Here is a 17,186-nt window from a genome sequence, read left to right on the forward strand (position 1 = left end):
GGGAAGCTTCTGGTCTCCGAGTCCTTGGAGCTCGATGCTAAAGAGAGCGAGTCACGTGACTCCTTCCTCCAGCTCGTCCTGAGCAGGTGTGTGAAGATGGCCGCCTCCTTTTTGGTATTTTGGCCTGTGCCGCAGAAACGGTCGAGGTCAGAGACGCGAGGTCCCTCACAGTCCTCGGTCTCTGCCATCGAAGTTTTTAAATAGCGACGAGCAGAAAGGGATTCTGGGTGTTTATCCACAGGACAGCCCTGTCCTGGCAGTTAGGATTAGCAAAGCTAGCTGTGCGTTATCAGGCTGCTGACCTGCAAACCGCCTCGCCGTGTCAGCTGTGATCTGATTGGCTAACGGCTCTGCTGCCACTTTACGCTGAAGTAAAACAGCCGACCCAGAATGCACGGCTCCAAATGTTACAACATCTGGAGCTGCAGCTGGAGTCCTACACTCACAGAAAGTCATGAGCACCGTTCACTTCCTGTGGCGTGGGCCGACAGAGGCGGCCAGCTCCACCAACGCCATCTGCTCCACCCGTGGGAGGAGCGAGCTGTGAGTCTCTAAACAGGAAGAGAAGCTGATCTTCATCGGCGTGACTGTAGGAGGAGCAGTTTAACATGTATAAATACACGTGTACATATATGAACAGGAAGGAGGAAGTGACATCTAACAAAATAAAAGCCTGTTCCTGGTTCCGGTCCTTGCTTCAGTAGAGGCGACTGATGGAGGTTCCTGGTTTTACTGTGGTGCTTTATAAAGAACCTCCACCTGCTCCGTCTGCCTGGAGACAGACAGGAAATGACCTGTGTGTGTGTCGTCGCTGTATGAATGTATCTGAGCCTCGGTGCGGCGACTCTGAGGCTCTCACTCCAATAAACTGTAGAAATGAAACTTTTTGTAAATGAAACAATAAAAATGTGACAGTATTTTAAACAGACTGCTGGATTTCTTTACCATAAGGTGGAGCAGGAAGTAGAGCACGGGCGGTGTTTGGTCAGGGGTGTCAAACATAAGGTCCGGGGGCCAGAACTGGCCCTGTGGACACTCGAACGGTTGGAAGAAGTAAAGGAGGGTGGAGATTTTCATACGTGTTCCAGCAGGAAGCCCTTCGTATGTAGTCTACGCTACACCTATACTACACCTGTTAGAGATACAGTATAAGGTCATTTAGTATAGATGGAAAGTTTTTTGCAGCCACAGTAATATGTAATATATATATATAAATATATTATATGTATATAATATATATATATATATATATATATATAATATATATATATATATAATATATATATAATATATTTATATATATATATATTTATATATATATATATATATATATATATATATATATAATATATTTATATATATATATATTTATATATATAATATATTTATATATATATATATTTATATATATATATATATATTTATATATTTATATATTATATATATATATATATATATATATATATATATATATATATATATATATATAATATATTTATATATATATATAATATAAATATATTATATATATATATATATAAATATAAATATATTATATATATATATATAATATATTTATATATATATATATATATATATATAATATATTTATATATATATATATATATATATATATATATAATAATCTGACAATACTATAATATTGGCCATATTATAATTACATTACCAAAGTACAGAAATGAAGCCCTTGAATCATGTTTTACAGTCCTGTGGTTTCAGCCTCAGATACTCAACTAATCAAAGTGATGTCATGACAAACATGAATGACCAACAAAACATTTTTCTCCTTCATTTCTGTCAAACAAAGCTGTATGTAACGCGGTTAGTATCATGGTTGCTAGGCAACCTGAACAGCGCGACGAAGACTAGACCGTCCCATTTCACAAGCCTCTCACTTCCGCACTTCTCGTACTTATAGTACGCACCGTACGTAGTACGCGTAGTGCGCTTACTTCAAGCGTGCAGACTCTGAATTGGGACACAGCCTACGAAGCGTGCGGTCGCTGGATCGGGACACAGCTTGCGTCTGCGTCGTGACGTCTCACGAGCGCTCTTGGTAGTCATAGTAACAGTACTTCGTCTCTCATCCGAGCCGGAGCACGCGCTGCGTAATCGTGCTCGCTGCCGCCTCATGGATCCTCCGCTCCACGCCCCGGCGCGCGGCAGCTGCACAGCCGCGATCCAGGCACCGAGCCGCGGCTTGCTCCGCGCCGAGCCCCGGAGGAGGTCAGAGGACCCGGCAGCACGCGGACAGCACCGCTACTGCAGTACTACGACAGAGTACACGCTGAGAGTACACAGGTGAGCCAGCAGCGCCCACCTGGACTCCATCCAGCAGCAGGAGTACTACTGCAGTACTACAGGAGGTCAGTGTAAGTACTACTGCAGTACTGAAGCAGTGCCACAACAATGCTATAGTACTATAGTAGTCGCACTGCAGTACTATAGTACTGCTGTGCGACTACAGAGTACACGCTGAGAGTACACAGGTGAGCCAGCAGCGCCCACCTGGACTCCATCCAGCAGCAGGAGTACTACTGCAGTACCACAGCAGTACTGCAGTACTATAGCAGTGTCAAAGCAGTACTTCAATCCCACAGCAGTAGTTGGAGGCCGTGCTGTGCTGGTGGAGATAAGCTGATAATTGTCTGAGCGGATATTCTGCTGCAGATGGGGAGCACGGCTGAGAGGAGGGAGGAGGAGGAGGAGAGGAGCGACAGGAGGAAGAGGAGGAGACCGCTGAGGCTCCACATGCCTGTAAGTGTGTGTGTGTGTGTCTCATATCATAACATCGCCAACAGAGGCGCAGCAAATGTTGCTCGGAGGCCAGGGGAGGGGCTTAGGTCCCTCATCAGACCAATGTGTGACGTGGATGAGGTGGGCGGGGCTAACAGGTGCAGCCGTCGTGTGAAATCACACAGAAACTTCAGAAACTTAAAGCAGTCGAGTCAGCATCACTGATCCCACAGAGATGATGACGAGGCAAGAAGCACGGACACACACACACACACATGCTGGGAAAGCATGTGTGTGTGTGTGTGTGTGTGTGTGTGTGTGTGTGTGACACACTTGGTCCACATCCCAGCCGTCCGTTTCCAGTGGCAACCAGTGAGACAGGCTGGTGAGAAAGGCAGTGTGCTGGAGATGAGGGGCGAGTGAACCCTGATCGCCGCCTTGCAGGATGCTCTCCTTGGCCGTGGTGACCTCTGACCTCTGAGCCCTCGGGAAGAGTGTAGTGGTGAACAGTTTTGCTCAGAGGAAGGTGAAGCCGCCTCCGCCTGTTGCTGCTCGCAGTGTGTCGCCCTCTATGACTTCCTGCTCGTTGACTCGATGACGCTGTAACCTGCAGAAGGAGGAGTTTAAAGTTGGGAGACGCAGATGGAGGCGGAGCCTCAGACCAGCTGAAACCAGAGTTTATGTTTCAGCCGGCTCAGCAGATGTTTGCTGATGATTTCAGCCTGCTCCCCCGTTGCCCTCATGTTTACCTCCCAAACTGTCCCATGATGCAACAGGAGGGGAGGCGTCTCCTCGCCAGGCGTCTGAGTTTCCGCTTCGCTCTGCAGTTCAGCTGTTCAGCGTTATCGTCTCTGTGTTGCTGCAGGACCTGAGCGTCTTCACCATGCCCTTCCTGGACGGAGACCCGGGCCGAGCCGAGAGGGACGGCGGCAGTAAGGTAACGCCATGTTTAATTTAACCTGACCCGGTTTGGTTTCAGAGTAGAGGGAGTCACATTCGTGTGCGGCTGACCGCGCCCGGGCCTCTCTCCTGAGGCAGCGCAGTCTTTCCTCTCAGGACCAAACTGTAGATGTTAGAACACCAGCACCACACCTCAGATCCACTGCAGACCTTTAATCTGCTTAAATGATAAAGACATAAAGATGCTGGTGAACAGTCTTGGAGTCAGTGGTCCGATGACTGTGTAGGACGTATATATGCTGCACAGTGTCCTGGGGGGGGCACAGGTGGGAAAGCCGCAGTGGGGGCTTTTGGGTTGTTGTGTAAAGGAAGGCGATCGCTCAATCAGTCACGTGATTATTGGACTAACACTTTGGTTAAAAAGAGGCTGGCACGTGTTAAACTCTTCACCCAGTCTGACTGTGGACACCTCGACTGCACGCTGAGTCTGCACGTCGTCACATTGTGTTAGGGATGCAACGATACCAATTTTTTCAAACCGATACGATACCGATACTTGGATCTGAGTACTTGCTGATACAGAGTACAAAAACCGATACTTCTACCACACACACACACACACACACACACACACACACACACACACACACACAAATACAATGAATTGGAAGACAGGTTTTATTATATTTCCTGCCGATAAAAAATAAAATCTTAATAAAAATGACCACAAAAAAATTTAAAGTGAAAAATAAGCACTTCTGTTAAATTATTGCAGAGTCTCCACATTGTAATTTCAGAAAATATCTGAACTATTGGCACTGTCTCGAGCTTTCAGAATAATAAATAAACACTTCTGTTTGGAATAAAATAAACTTTTAAATTGTTTTAACTTTTTAAGTGTCCATATTGTAAACAAACAAACAAAATAATTACTATTAAATAAATAATAAAATATAAAAAATTATAAAATAAATAATAAATAAAATAATAATTGGCCCCCTGGTGGCCAATCTAAAAAACTACAACAGAAATGACAAGCCACCCTCTGATTAATGAAATAAGTTGGTATCGGTTCATGGTATCGGTTAACTTTTACGAGTATGAGTACACACACATTTCACAGTATCGGCCGATACCTGATATCAGTATCAGTATCGGTGCATCCCTAATTGTGTCCATCACTACAACTGGAATATGTCTCAGTAAACGGGTAAAAAACCAAACTTGTGTCCGTGTCCAAATATAAATGGACCTGACTGTATGATGTAAACGGGTCCTAGCAGGGAACCCTGAGGAGCAGCGTGTCCAGCTGTGTGCTGACGTCACACAGCTGTTCTCCAGCTGTTCCACAGCAGAACAGGTCCAGTTAGGAAGGTTTACCATCATGACATCTCCCGTCCAGCAGGGGGAGCCCGTGTGCCACTCTGCCAGCCCCACCAGGAGCTTCTTCCATCGGTCTCCCTTCAGCCGACCCTCCAGCCCACGCTCCGCCCCCGCCAGGACCTCCAGCTCCAAGACCAGCCCCAGCTCTCCTAAAACCCTCTTCCCCTACCAGCCCGGACCCCCGCAGCTGGACTCACCACCCAAATCCCCACGCAGGTAAATAAACACACCTGAACACACACAGACATGAAAAGAGACACAGATTTATCTTTAAAGAGACTCACACTGCAGTGTGTGTGTGTGTCAGGCTGAGTTTCAGTGGGATCTTCAGGTCTGCCTCCAGGGAATCGAACCATCAACCCTCATCCTCCCCCGTCAGCATCAAACTGTTCAGCCGCAACAAGAGAGACAAGGCCAGAAGTGCAGTGTGTGAGTGTGTTATAGTGTTGCATTAGAGCCTGACACAGCTCTGCTTCTAGTGTTTGTGGATACTAGGCATGCAACCAGTTTCTTCAAACCGATACGATACCGATACTTGGATCTGAGTACTTGCCGATACCGAGTACAAAAACCGATACTTCTACCACACACACACACACACACACACTGCCCGTGGATTTTCTCTTGACATTTTTCATCACTTTTCCAAAACCTGAGTTAAAGTTGGCTGTTCCACACTGCTGACATTTTGTTTAGCCTAGCTACAGCAGCCTCCAGTTTCTTTTTTTTATCTGGAGCCGCCAGTCTCACTTGCCTAACCCTGTGCCTGTTTAGCGCGGGATGTCCCCCTAGTGGCCAATCTAAAGAACTACAACAGAAATGCTAAGCCACCCTCTGATTAATGAAATAAGTTGGTATCGGTTCACTTTTACGAGTATGAGTACACACACATTTCACAGTATCGGCCCCGATACCCGATACCAGTATCGGTGCATCCCTAGTGGATACGCATGCGTCCACACAGAGCCTGGAGTGTGTCCTGCCTCTGTGTCGCACCATCCTGTGGTCGTGTAATTGAGCCACGAGAACAAACAGCAAAGCCAATTCTCCGCCCAGATGTAATAATGTTCAAAGGTAGGCTGTAAGAACACACCTGAGATTTTAACGTTAATGACTCAGCAGATCAGCACCTCCTCCTCTTCCTCGCTCGCTGCAGACTGTAAATCTTCTCCTGACTCACGTGTTTCAGTGATCAGGTGAGCTAAGAGGAACGCTAACACAGCACAGAGCAAAGCTAAAGGTGGACACTGGGGGCGGAGACTTCATTACCTCCATGTATCCATCGCCTGGAGTCAGGAGCTGAAGCTGTCTCAGACTCAGACTTCGCGTTTCTCGCTGGATCTCAGACTTGCTGTGAGTGTGAGCAGCCTGAATGAATCAATGCTGCGGATATTAAAAGTCAATTCAGACTCTATTAGCGGGAATAAATCAGCTTAGCAGCTGCTGTTATTAACACACTCCCTCCGGCCCTCGCCGCCCCTCCCGGGTGAATTTCCGGAGCAGGGCTTGGCGTCTCTTCAGTCGGAGCGTTTGGCAGCTCGCTCTCACACGTGCTGGACTGTGGCGAACTCTAACCTGCAGCTGTGACGTAACCCTACAACACTCTAAAACACTCTGCAAACAGACGCACAATGTGAGGCTGCACTCACAGCAGTCTCTCTAACGTCCAGCAGGGGGCGACTCTCAGTGATGTCGGCGCTGATGGTCTCGCTCTGATTGAATGAAGTTTTGTTCTCAATACAAGGAAACGATGAGGCGATGATTGTGGGCGGGGCTACTCTGTGATTGACAGGTTTCTTTCTTGGCTTAGCTTTAAAAAAAACTTTTATTTTGGTAGTTCAGGGGTCTTTTTCCTGCAGACTTCCTCTCGGTGAACAACTGGATGGATGCTTGTTACAGGAGGAGACCCGGGTGGGCGGAGCATAGGGAGGTCTGAGCGTGTCTGGGTTAAAGTTGAATGGCTGACCTTTAGTTTCTATGGTAACAGCCAACATGGGGCTGGTTAGCCTGTTAGCTGAAGCTGAAGTCTTCATCACGCTGATGCACAGCGTCCACACACGGAGCGTCGCCTCAGTAACGCTCGTATTTACCAGAACGCTCATTGGCCTCAGAAGTCATAAAACATGACCTCAGGACCTGCCCACTTTGTGTCGCTAGCTTCCAGTGTCTGTGACCTCCGGGGTCACGCTGAGCTCTGAGCAGGGCTGGGAGGTCCTGCTGGGGGCGGAGCCTGGCCCGGCGAGGCTGTGACAGCTGATCCGTGTTGGTTCCGGCGCCCCGCTGCTGTGTAAGTAAACAGTGACCTGATATCAGAAAGCTGCTGCTGTATCCTGTAACTGTGATCCTGCAAAACCGCAGTGCGGCGCCTCGGGCTGGGCGGGGCAGAGAGCGCCTTTGTTCCCGCCTCACGCTGTGACCACCTCCAGCATGAACTCACGGCCTTTTTCCCACACTGCAGGAAGCGTGGACGTCAGCGACGTCGGAGCGCTCTGAGCACGGTGGGCTCACTGTGGAGATAACACACGTTACATCATCATCGTGGCGTGATTTCACACCGCAGCAGGTTCACAGCCGTGTTTGAAGACCTGTGACATCACCACGCCACGGACGCTCATTACGGTCTCACTGTGAACTGCTGCTCGCTCACGTCGTTATCTCCTCACCAATCAGCTCTCAGGTTTGTCCTGATGAGCGTCAGACGCTTTATTAGGTACACCTGTTTGTAGCGCGGTGGAAGCTGCTGGAAGCGTTCCTCACAGGCTTCCGTCCATGATGGGATGACATCATCATGACATCACCACACTGATGATCCCACAGGTGAGGAGGCCGTCCCAGTGCAGCGGCCTCAGAAACCAGTGCGATGAGCAGCCGTCGTCACGTCCCCGTGTGTCTAACGGCCCCTCTGTGGCGGCGACGCTCGCAGTGATGACCCAGTTTATCATGTTTGTGACCTCACAGCGCGTCAGCTTCAGTCAGAGCAGAGAGTGAGGCTCCACCCCCTTCCTCCCCCTCCTCCCCTCCTCCCTCAGAGAGGCTCAGTCTGACTTTAGCTCCACAGTGTTTTTCAGTGCAGGCAGCAGAGGGAGGCGTGGCCACCACACACACAGAGCGAGCTCTGATACTCTGCAGGGCTCAAACAGTCCGAGGACTCTGCAGGACGAACACGTCCGTCTGCTCACCTGTCCGTCTGCTCACCTGTCCGTCTGCTCACCGTCTCCGTGTGACTCAACAGGACGTCGGGACTTTTTGCGGACTTGAACTTCCTGCCTGGACTTTGATGGCAGCACTTTCTCCTCCTCTGCCGTCCTTCAGCCTTTAAACTGAACTCTGTAAGAAAAACACTGAAAACTTGACCCTGCAGCAGCCAATCAGAGCGCAGCTGTTGTCTTCAGAGCCTCGGGATTGGCTGACAGCTCCTGACTCTTGACCTGAGCTCAGTTTGTGCAGTTCTAGTGAAACATCTGCAGGTTTGATTTGGTTTATGCTGTTTCCTGTTTCCTGTTTGCACGCGAGGAGCAAAGATGATTTTAAACCAGTGAATGAACTTTATTTACAGTTTTACTCGTTCGGTTATTAACTGTTTATAACTGAACGTTTGGTTTAGCTTTGAGTGTTTCTGATGGCGATGAGGCGTCTGAGCAGACTGGTGCTGAGGAAGTGGAAGGAGAAGGAGCGATGGACGGGGAGGAGGAGGAGTGAGCCGTACGCAGGAGGAAACGAGGAGGAGGAGGGGGAGGAGACGAAGAAAGAGAACAGGGACAGACTGACGTACGGACGGATGATGAGGAGGAAGTCTGAACCGTGTGGAGCGACGGAGGAGGACCAAACAGAGGAGAAGAAGAAGAGCGGCGCACGGAGAGAACGCAGGACGTGTGAGCCCAGCGTGGAGGAGGAGGCGGTCAGGAGAGAGAGGAGGAGGGCGGAGCCAGGCAGAGGGAGAGAGAGGAGGAAGTCCACGTCATGGTTAATGGCGGAGGACCGAGCGGCAGGCCAGGCGGACGGGACGAAGCCGAGGCGGCGGTCAGAGCCCTGCGGCGTGCTGCACGTGCAGCTGCTTCCTGTGTCCGGCAGGAGGAGGCGGGAGCTGCTGCAGAGGAGGACGGGCCGCCGCGCCTCCTGCAGCGAGGAGGAGGAGCGTCACATGACCAGGGGGCGGTCGGACCCCGCCGGGCCGCTCGACTACAGTAAGCAGAACACTGCGCGTGGTTTATCGACCCGCCCCCCCCACGAGGGCGCCTCCTGCTGCAGCTCTGCACCTCCTCCTGCTGCAGGGACCAGGTGGTCTCAGGTGTGCAGGTGCAGCTCTCAGGCACTCTGGTCTCGGCCAATCGGTGCAGAGCTGCAGGAGGAGGCGACGGCTCGTTAGATCAGGTCCTCTGTGTGGATCAGTCAGAGCTGCTAACGGTGTTGAAGGCTGAGCTGTGTCCTCACGCGGGACAAGAAAAAGTGTGTTAGCATCTGTAGACGTGATCACAGAGGGTAGTACAGAAGGTCACGTAGAGCAGGAAGTGACCCGGCGCCCGAGGAAAAACGTGCTGCTTTAAACAATCTGACAAACTTTATTCACACGTTTGATTCAGGCTGAAACCGTCGGCTGACTCCACGGCGCTCCTGCTTTTCAGCTCGTTTCACCTCCGGTGCTTCAATTCAGCTTTATTTATGTGGCCACAGTTACCTGAAGTAGACGATAATGCAAAAAAAGCTGAGCACGCAGAGCGAGCACTTGGTGACAGTGGGGAGGAAAAACTGACCTTTAACAGCCGACGACTGTTGCAGCATCACTAAGGGAGGATTCAGGGTCACCTGGTCCAGCCCTAACTATATGCTTTAGCAAAAAGGAAAGTTTGAAGCCTAATCTTAAAAGTAGAGATAGTGTCTGTCTCCTGAATCCAAACTGGAAGCTGGTTCCACAGAAGAGGGGCCTGAAAACTGAAGGCTCTGCCTCCCATTCTACTTTTAAATACTCTAGGAACAACAAGTAGGCCTGCAGAGCGAGAGCGAAGTGCTCTAATAGGGTGATATGGTACTACAAGGTCATTAAGATAAGATGGGGCCTGATTATTTAAGACCTTGTATGATTCAGAACCTCCACCACAAAGACACCAACCACTGTGCAGGTGTAGCTCCACTCAGCTGTCTCACCAGCGGAGGTGCAGCCACAACCGCTCAGGTGAGCGCCAGGTTAGCCTCACATCAGCTGTGCTCAGGGCCTCTGTTCACCTGTGTGTGTGTGTCTGTGTGTCTGTGTGTGTGTCTGTGTGTGTCTGTGTGTGTGTCTGTGTGTGTGTGTGTCTGTGTGTGTGTGTCTGTGTGTGTCTGTGTGTGTGTCTGTGTGTGTGTGTGTCTGTGTGTGTGTGTCTGTGTGTGTCTGTGTGTGTGTCTGTGTGTGTGTCTGTCTGTGTGTGTGTGTGTGTCTGTGTGTCTGTGTGTCTGTGTGAGTGTGTGTCTGTGTGTCTGTGTGAGTGATCTGGGAGCGTGGGAACAAAGAAAGGCTGCTAAACAAACGTCACCCTGTCATGGCCGCTGCCTCAGCGTGCGTCACGGCGCCGTGGATCTTTTCAGCAGAACTGAGCCTGTAATCAGTGTTTGTGTGATCAGCTGATAGTGTCGCCATGACCTCACAGCGGCGTGGACACACACACAGAACAATCATTACAACTTTATTGGTCCAGCACGCACTTACAGATACAGTTCAGTGTGAGTCACAGGGCAGGCGGCGGAGGAGCAGCAGCCTGTGGTCACACAGGTGGAGGTGGTGGAGATGAAGTAGGTGGAGACTGGCAGCAGATGAGGTCAGAGCAGGAGGAGCAGCGTGAAGCCACCTAACTCCTCCCCTTCCTCAGCTTCCATCCAGCGCTGTGGTTACTGGGGTCAGAGGTCAGACTCTGACCCAGAGTGTGACTGCACCACCGTGAACATCTTTGATACTGTCTGTGGTTAGAACGTGACCCTCAATGTCCAGCAGGGGGCATCGTGGGACGTGTAGTCTGCTGTGATCTGGGCCTGAACGGACTCACACGTTCACAGAGCTCTTTTGGTCCTGCTTAATTCAGACAGTTTGAGTCTCACTGCGTGTGTGTGTGTGTGTCTGTGTGTGTGTCTGTGTGTCTGTGTGTGTGCGTGTGGTCCTCTCTCTAATCTGTTAAAGTGCCGTCACTTTGTGTTCCCCCCCAGCACTGTGTAGAGTTTCCTATTCACAGATTGCTGTGTGTGTGGGAAGTACAAGCTAACCTACATTATTAAACACACACACACACACACACACAGACACACAGACACACACACAGACACACACACACACACACACACACACACACAGACACACAGACACACACACACACACACACACACACAGACACACACACACACACAGACACACACACACACACACACAGACACACACACACACACACACACACACACACACACACACACACACACACACACACACACACACACACACACACACAGACACACACACACACACACAGACACACACAGACACAGACACACACACACACACACACAGACACACACAGACACACACACACACACACAGACACACATACACACACACACACACAGACACACACACACAGACACACACAGCACTGAATGTTCTCTGCTTTTGTTGCACGTTCACATCCTCACAAACAGACGTGACCTGCCAGCAGCAGGCGGGCAGATAAGAGGCGGGGCGTCTGGGTGATGAAGGGCACTCTGCTGCTCATCGCTCGCTCTCCGCGTCATTCGTCCTGCCCGTAAGAAGCCCCGCCCCCTTTTAAAAGATAAGCTCAGAGATGCAAACACACGTTACAGCAGCAGACGCACAGCGCAGCGATAAATGTTACACACAGCATAATCACGTATGTGTAAGTGTGTTGGTTCAGTGCAGCAGGGACAGCAGGTACTGAGACATGTACACAGCCCGGTCTGGAGGCGGGGCCTCCGGCTCGGTCTGGAGGAGGCGGGGCCTCCGGCTCGGTCTGGAGGCGGGGCCTCCGGCTCGGTCTGGAGGAGGCGGGGCCTCCGGCTCGCTCTGGAGGCGGGGCCTCCGGCTCGCTCTGGAGGCGGGGCCTCCGGCTCGCTCTGGAGGCGGGGCCTCCTGCCCGGTCTGGAGGCGGGGCCTCCGGCTCGGTCTGGAGGCGGGGCCTCCGGCTCGGTCTGGAGGCGGGGCCTCCGGCTCGGTCTGGAGGCGGGGCCTCCGGCTCGGTCAGGTCCCTGTACAAAATCAGAGGTTTTGTGTGTGTGCAGTCACAGATGATGCAGTGACCCTGAACCTCCTGCAGGAGGCAACATCTGCTCATTTACTCCTGAAGCCTCACTGACCGCTCCTCCTTCTCCTCTCTCCCTCATTCCCCCCCCCCCCCTCACTTCCTTCTCCTTACTTCCCTGTTCTTCTTGATCTCTTCCTCCTACTTCCTGTTTTTCTCCTCCTGTCTTCATTTTCTCGCCTCCTTCTCTCTTTTCTTTATAATTAATTCTTTCTGATCTTTTCTCCTTTCACTTCTCCTCATCCTCCTTCCAGCCCGCAGTCTGTCCTCCCCTCCTCCCCCTTCTGCTCCTCCGGTCTCTCGTCAGGAGGAGGCGAGTGTTTTCCATCTGGAGACGTACCTGACGGAGCCGAGGCGTCCGGAGACCAGGAGGCTGCGCTCCTTCTCCTCGCCCCCCGACACCGGCCAGCGAGTCTCTACGTTCTCCTCCGCCTCCTTCACCTCCCTTTCCTCCTCCTCCTGCTGTCAGAAGCATCCACCGGCCCCGCCTCCTGTGGCATCTCCTGCTCCCCCTGTTGGGACGCTGGTGAGTGCGGAGCGTTTATTGATCCTCCATGTTTGCTGGATGGTGTAGGTGGTGCTGACCTACAAACAAACGTCACAGAGTCTCACCTCTTATTTATTTACATTTATTATTTTAAAAACGAAACACATTTAATCAGAAATCAAAGAAAACCAGAGGAAACGCTCCAAAACCTTGAGCTCCGGCTCTCATCGGCCGTTTCCGGTCATCTCCGGCTCTCATCGGCTGTTTCCGGTCGTCTCCGGCTCTCATCGGCCGTTTCCGGTCATCTCCGGCTCTCATCGGCTGTTTCCGTCAACCCAGCGCGGGGATGCTGAGGCGCACGCAAGTTCGTGTCGTTCACACAGATAATGAGGCGGGGACAGGAAGCTGTACTTTCAAAATAAACTCAACCAGCTGGTGTTTTAAAAACAGGTGAATTTTAATGGGACAGGCTGGAGCTCTGCATTTGTCATCTGTGTTTGAAATTAAATATATTTATAACAGAAAAATTCAGGTACAGGACAACAGTGACTATAGAAAACAGAGCTTAAGTTATAAAACTAAAATGCTTTATAAAGAAAGCCAAAAACATCCTGACGGTGCTGAAACGTTTTGGTAAGATAAATGAAAGTTTCCAGTCTTTTACTTTCGGTTCTTTTTCTGATTATTATTTATTATAAGTTAACAAAAAAAATAAACTAATATAGTCTAAAAACGCGTTTTTTTCTCCTATGCTTTTGTTGTGAAATGTCGCACCGGAAGTGTCACCTGTTAGCTCCGCGAGCTTGTTAGCGGCTGCGGCTCCGGTGGTCGCGGCTGCTGTTTCAACCTGAAGCCGACTGAAGACGGACGTTTACCGGCACAGCATCGGGGCGCACACGGGATGAAGCCGTGAGTGTCCCGCTGATCCCCGGATACGAACCCCGAGGCGGACCGGAGCGGAGGAGGAGGACAGACGGTTTGATGAGCGGCGGCTGTCGGGTACGCGCTAACGTCACTCTCGTGTTAGCACTGATTTCTCCGCAGCAGAAGCGCGTTCAGGAATCAGCGGTGTTAACGCGAAAGCGCCGCCGTTTCATGTCCGTCACACCTGGGACGCTGACACTCCACCGGGGCGACGGGGACACGTGACCCCGGCGATCGGCTGCCGCCACACCACGCTGAATGACACGGAGGCGTGACCGCGTGCTCACCGGAAGATGCCCCGTGACAGCGCAGGCCCCCACACCCACTCCCACACCAGCTGCCCTCCTTCATTAAACACGCTCACAGCTGCTGCAGGTAGCATTCACCTGGCAGATGCAGGTGGGCATTGGCATCATGTTAGAAAACAATCCAATCAGCAGCTGCCCTGTTAAAGGTACAGGCTGGAGTCACCCTCTGCAGACTGTAGCTCATAGTTCCACCAGCAGGAGGCAGATTTTACCTGAAGGGTTTGTAGGCTTCTTCCTGTCTCTGACTTTCACAGTAAAAGCTTGTATCAGCAGTAGAAGGAGTTTAACCCTAGTTTAATGTTAATTTATGAAACTGATAAATGGTTAATCAGCGTCAGAGTGGGTGATGATCAGGGTCAGAGTGGGCGATAATCAGGGTCAGAGTGGGTGATGATCAGGTTCAGAGTGGGCGATGATCAGGGTCAGAGTGGGTGATGATCAGGGTCAGAGTGGGCGATAATCAGGGTGAGAGTGGGTGATGATCAGGGTCAGAGTGGGTGATGATCAGGGTCAGAGTGGGCGATAATCAGGGTGAGAGTGGGTGATGATCAGGGTGAGAGTGGGCGATAATCAGGGTGAGAGTGGGTGATGATCAGGGTCAGAGTGGGTGATGATCGGGGGTCAGAGTGGGTGATGATCAGGGTCAGAGTGGGCGATGATCAGGTTCAGAGTGGGCGATGATCAGGGTCAGAGTGGGCGATGATCGGGGTCAGAGTGGGCGATGATCAGGTTCAGAGTGGGTGATGATCAGGGTCAGAGTGGGCGATGATCAGGTTCAGAGTGGGCGATGATCAGGGTCAGAGTGGGCGATGATCGGGGGTCAGAGTGGGCGATGATCAGGTTCAGAGTGGGCGATGATCAGGGTCACAGTGGGTGATGATCAGGTTCAGAGTGGGCGATGATCAGGGGTCACAGTGGCTTGGAGTGCGTGTTACTCGTGTGGGCATTTTCTGAGTGGACTGTGTGGATCTTCACACTGAACAGCCGTCTGACGTGTCATCCTCGCGTTCACCTTCCGTCTCTGTCTGAAGGCGTCTTTGAACCATGAAATGAATTTCTCCTGGAAGTATAAATATTGGAGTGTTTCTCTGCACAGTGTGTGTGTGTGTGTGTGTGTGTGTGTGTGTGTGTCAGGTGTGGTGTTGGCAGTAAACCTGCACACGGAGCAAAGCTGGGCGGGCAGATGAACACCTGTGCTGTGTCCTTGTCTGCAGGTGGAGGTTGCAGACACCATGTCGGAGCAGCCGGACCCCGATGATGCCGGTAAGACCCTGAGCTGAGGCGTCCGTATCAGCCTGTCATGAGTCTGTGTGCTGCCTGATGATCAGCATCGATGAAGGACGGCCGTCCTTTTACAGATGTTACAAACAGCTGGAGCAGCCCTGACGACTGGCTGCAGCGTGACTCGCTCCGACGTGATTGGCAGGAGGAGACGCTCACAGAGCTGCAGCTTGTTAAAGATATAAGTTACATGTGATGATGTAAAGATGAGGAGAGATTAAACGTGGCAGAAACACTTTAACATTCATGTAACACTGAAAATCATCCTCCAGCAGAGGGACCCGTGAACCAGTGACGTCCAATCAAAAGCCTCGGATTTCACCCAGAGGCTAAAAGCGTCTGACGTCATCGTCCTGCAGCTGGCAGGGCAACCAGCCGTCAGCTGTTCTGTTGTCAGGGCAACAGACGGCTTTAGAGACCAGCTCAGCTGATCAGTGTGTTGAAATCACCATGGCAACCAGCTCATGGAGATTACTGTCGTGTGGCGCACACACACTCGGGTTTTTTCTGTTAATGCTGTTATGATAATCTGAAGGGCGAGCAAGGCACTTTCTCTCTGTGACTCAGCAGGAAGTGATGTAAGCCCACAGGTGTGGATAGCTCGGGTGTACAGAGGTGCACCCTGTTCAGAGGCTGACCTCAGATCTGTGTCTCTGCAGCGTCCGAGGCGTCGGAGAGAGACATCTACATGCGCTTCATGAAGTGCCACAAGTGCTACGACATCATCCCCACCAGCTCCAAGCTGGTGGTGTTCGACACCACGCTGCAGGTGAGACGCCGGGGCGGCACGCCACACACTTTAATCAGTGTGTGTGAGCAGAGACACGCCCACACGGCCATCAGTGACTGGTTATTGGTTATTGGACCGTCGCTGATTATCGGTCCGGTCTGTCTTCCTGCTGTTTCAGGTGAAGAAGGCGTTCTTCGCTCTGGTGGCCAACGGCGTGCGAGCCGCTCCGCTGTGGGAGAGCAAGAAGCAAAGCTTTGTGGGTAAGATTCACAGCAACACACACCACCTTTCAAAATAAAAGCTTCTTTGTGAAAATAATAATCTTTGGATGGACCCAGAAAACGGTCAGCTCAGTGACCTCACTTCCTGTACGTGAATAAAACCCGAGTAATGAACTGAGTAATCACCTGATCATACCTGAGGTCACATCCTGCATGTGCGCTCGAGACAGGAAGTGCATCCACGCTTTCAGCAGTAATTCGTGAAACCATTTATGCTGGTCGATAATTTCCTCACCTGTGGACAAGCTCCGCCCCCAGTCGGAGGTGCTCACTCAGGACTGGCAACCAGTGGGCGGAGGCCGAGATGGCAGAGCCGGTGTGTGAGCGACAGCGTGACACTCATCGGCAGGTGGAGTCACCTGACTCACCTGTGGTTACCTTCAGAGGAAACACCCACACACACTCGTTTTCATATCTGATTATTGTCCCTCCCTCTGAGCCTAACCATAACCTAACCATAACCTAACCATAACCTAACCATAACCTAACCATAACCTAACTGTAACCCGACACTACAACCACACAAATGTAGCCACACCCCTGGGGATGGGCTGTTGGTCCCTGCTGGAGTTGATTCGTGGATCTCTGTGTTTCAGGAATGTTGACCATCACTGACTTCATCAACATCCTCACCAGATACTACAAGTCCCCCATGGTAACACACACACACACACACACACAGTCACATGTGCAGCTCTGTGGTTTCCTGCTGACGTCTCAGAGATGGACGGATCTCCGCCTGCAGCCAGCAGGTCTGAGCTCACGGTTGAACCTGTGCAGGTTCTTCTGTCGTTCTCAGAGCTGCGAGCGCGTTCAGGCTCTGTGAGGTTCAAGAAAGGTTAACGAAGCTTTATTACACCT

At 51.0% G+C, this 17,186-nt stretch overlaps 1 protein-coding gene across 6 annotated transcripts in view; it reads left to right on the plus strand.

The window, feature by feature from the left end:
• Window positions 1-1,688: 1,688 nt before the first annotated feature.
• The window catches only part of LOC146511969 (5'-AMP-activated protein kinase subunit gamma-2-like), a 34,753-nt gene continuing 19,255 nt past the window's right edge, over window positions 1,689-17,186 (plus strand). Inside the window, exons 1-10 of one of the 6 annotated variants that reach the window (XM_085171690.1) lie at window positions 1,689-2,397; window positions 2,548-2,778; window positions 3,623-3,694; window positions 5,060-5,256; window positions 5,348-5,469; window positions 12,569-12,840; window positions 15,248-15,296; window positions 15,974-16,083; window positions 16,223-16,304; window positions 16,922-16,980. In XM_085171690.1, the coding sequence (XP_085027816.1) occupies window positions 2,692-2,778; window positions 3,623-3,694; window positions 5,060-5,256; window positions 5,348-5,469; window positions 12,569-12,840; window positions 15,248-15,296; window positions 15,974-16,083; window positions 16,223-16,304; window positions 16,922-16,980 (1,050 nt within the window). In that variant the 5' untranslated portion in view covers window positions 1,689-2,397; window positions 2,548-2,691. The other 5 variants (XM_085171693.1, XM_085171691.1, XM_085171694.1 and 2 more) reach the window with 5 other exon arrangements.

The sequence above is a fragment of the Neolamprologus multifasciatus genome, chromosome 9, assembly GCF_963576455.1.
Source record: "Neolamprologus multifasciatus chromosome 9, fNeoMul1.2, whole genome shotgun sequence".
Taxonomy (NCBI): domain Eukaryota; kingdom Metazoa; phylum Chordata; class Actinopteri; order Cichliformes; family Cichlidae; genus Neolamprologus; species Neolamprologus multifasciatus.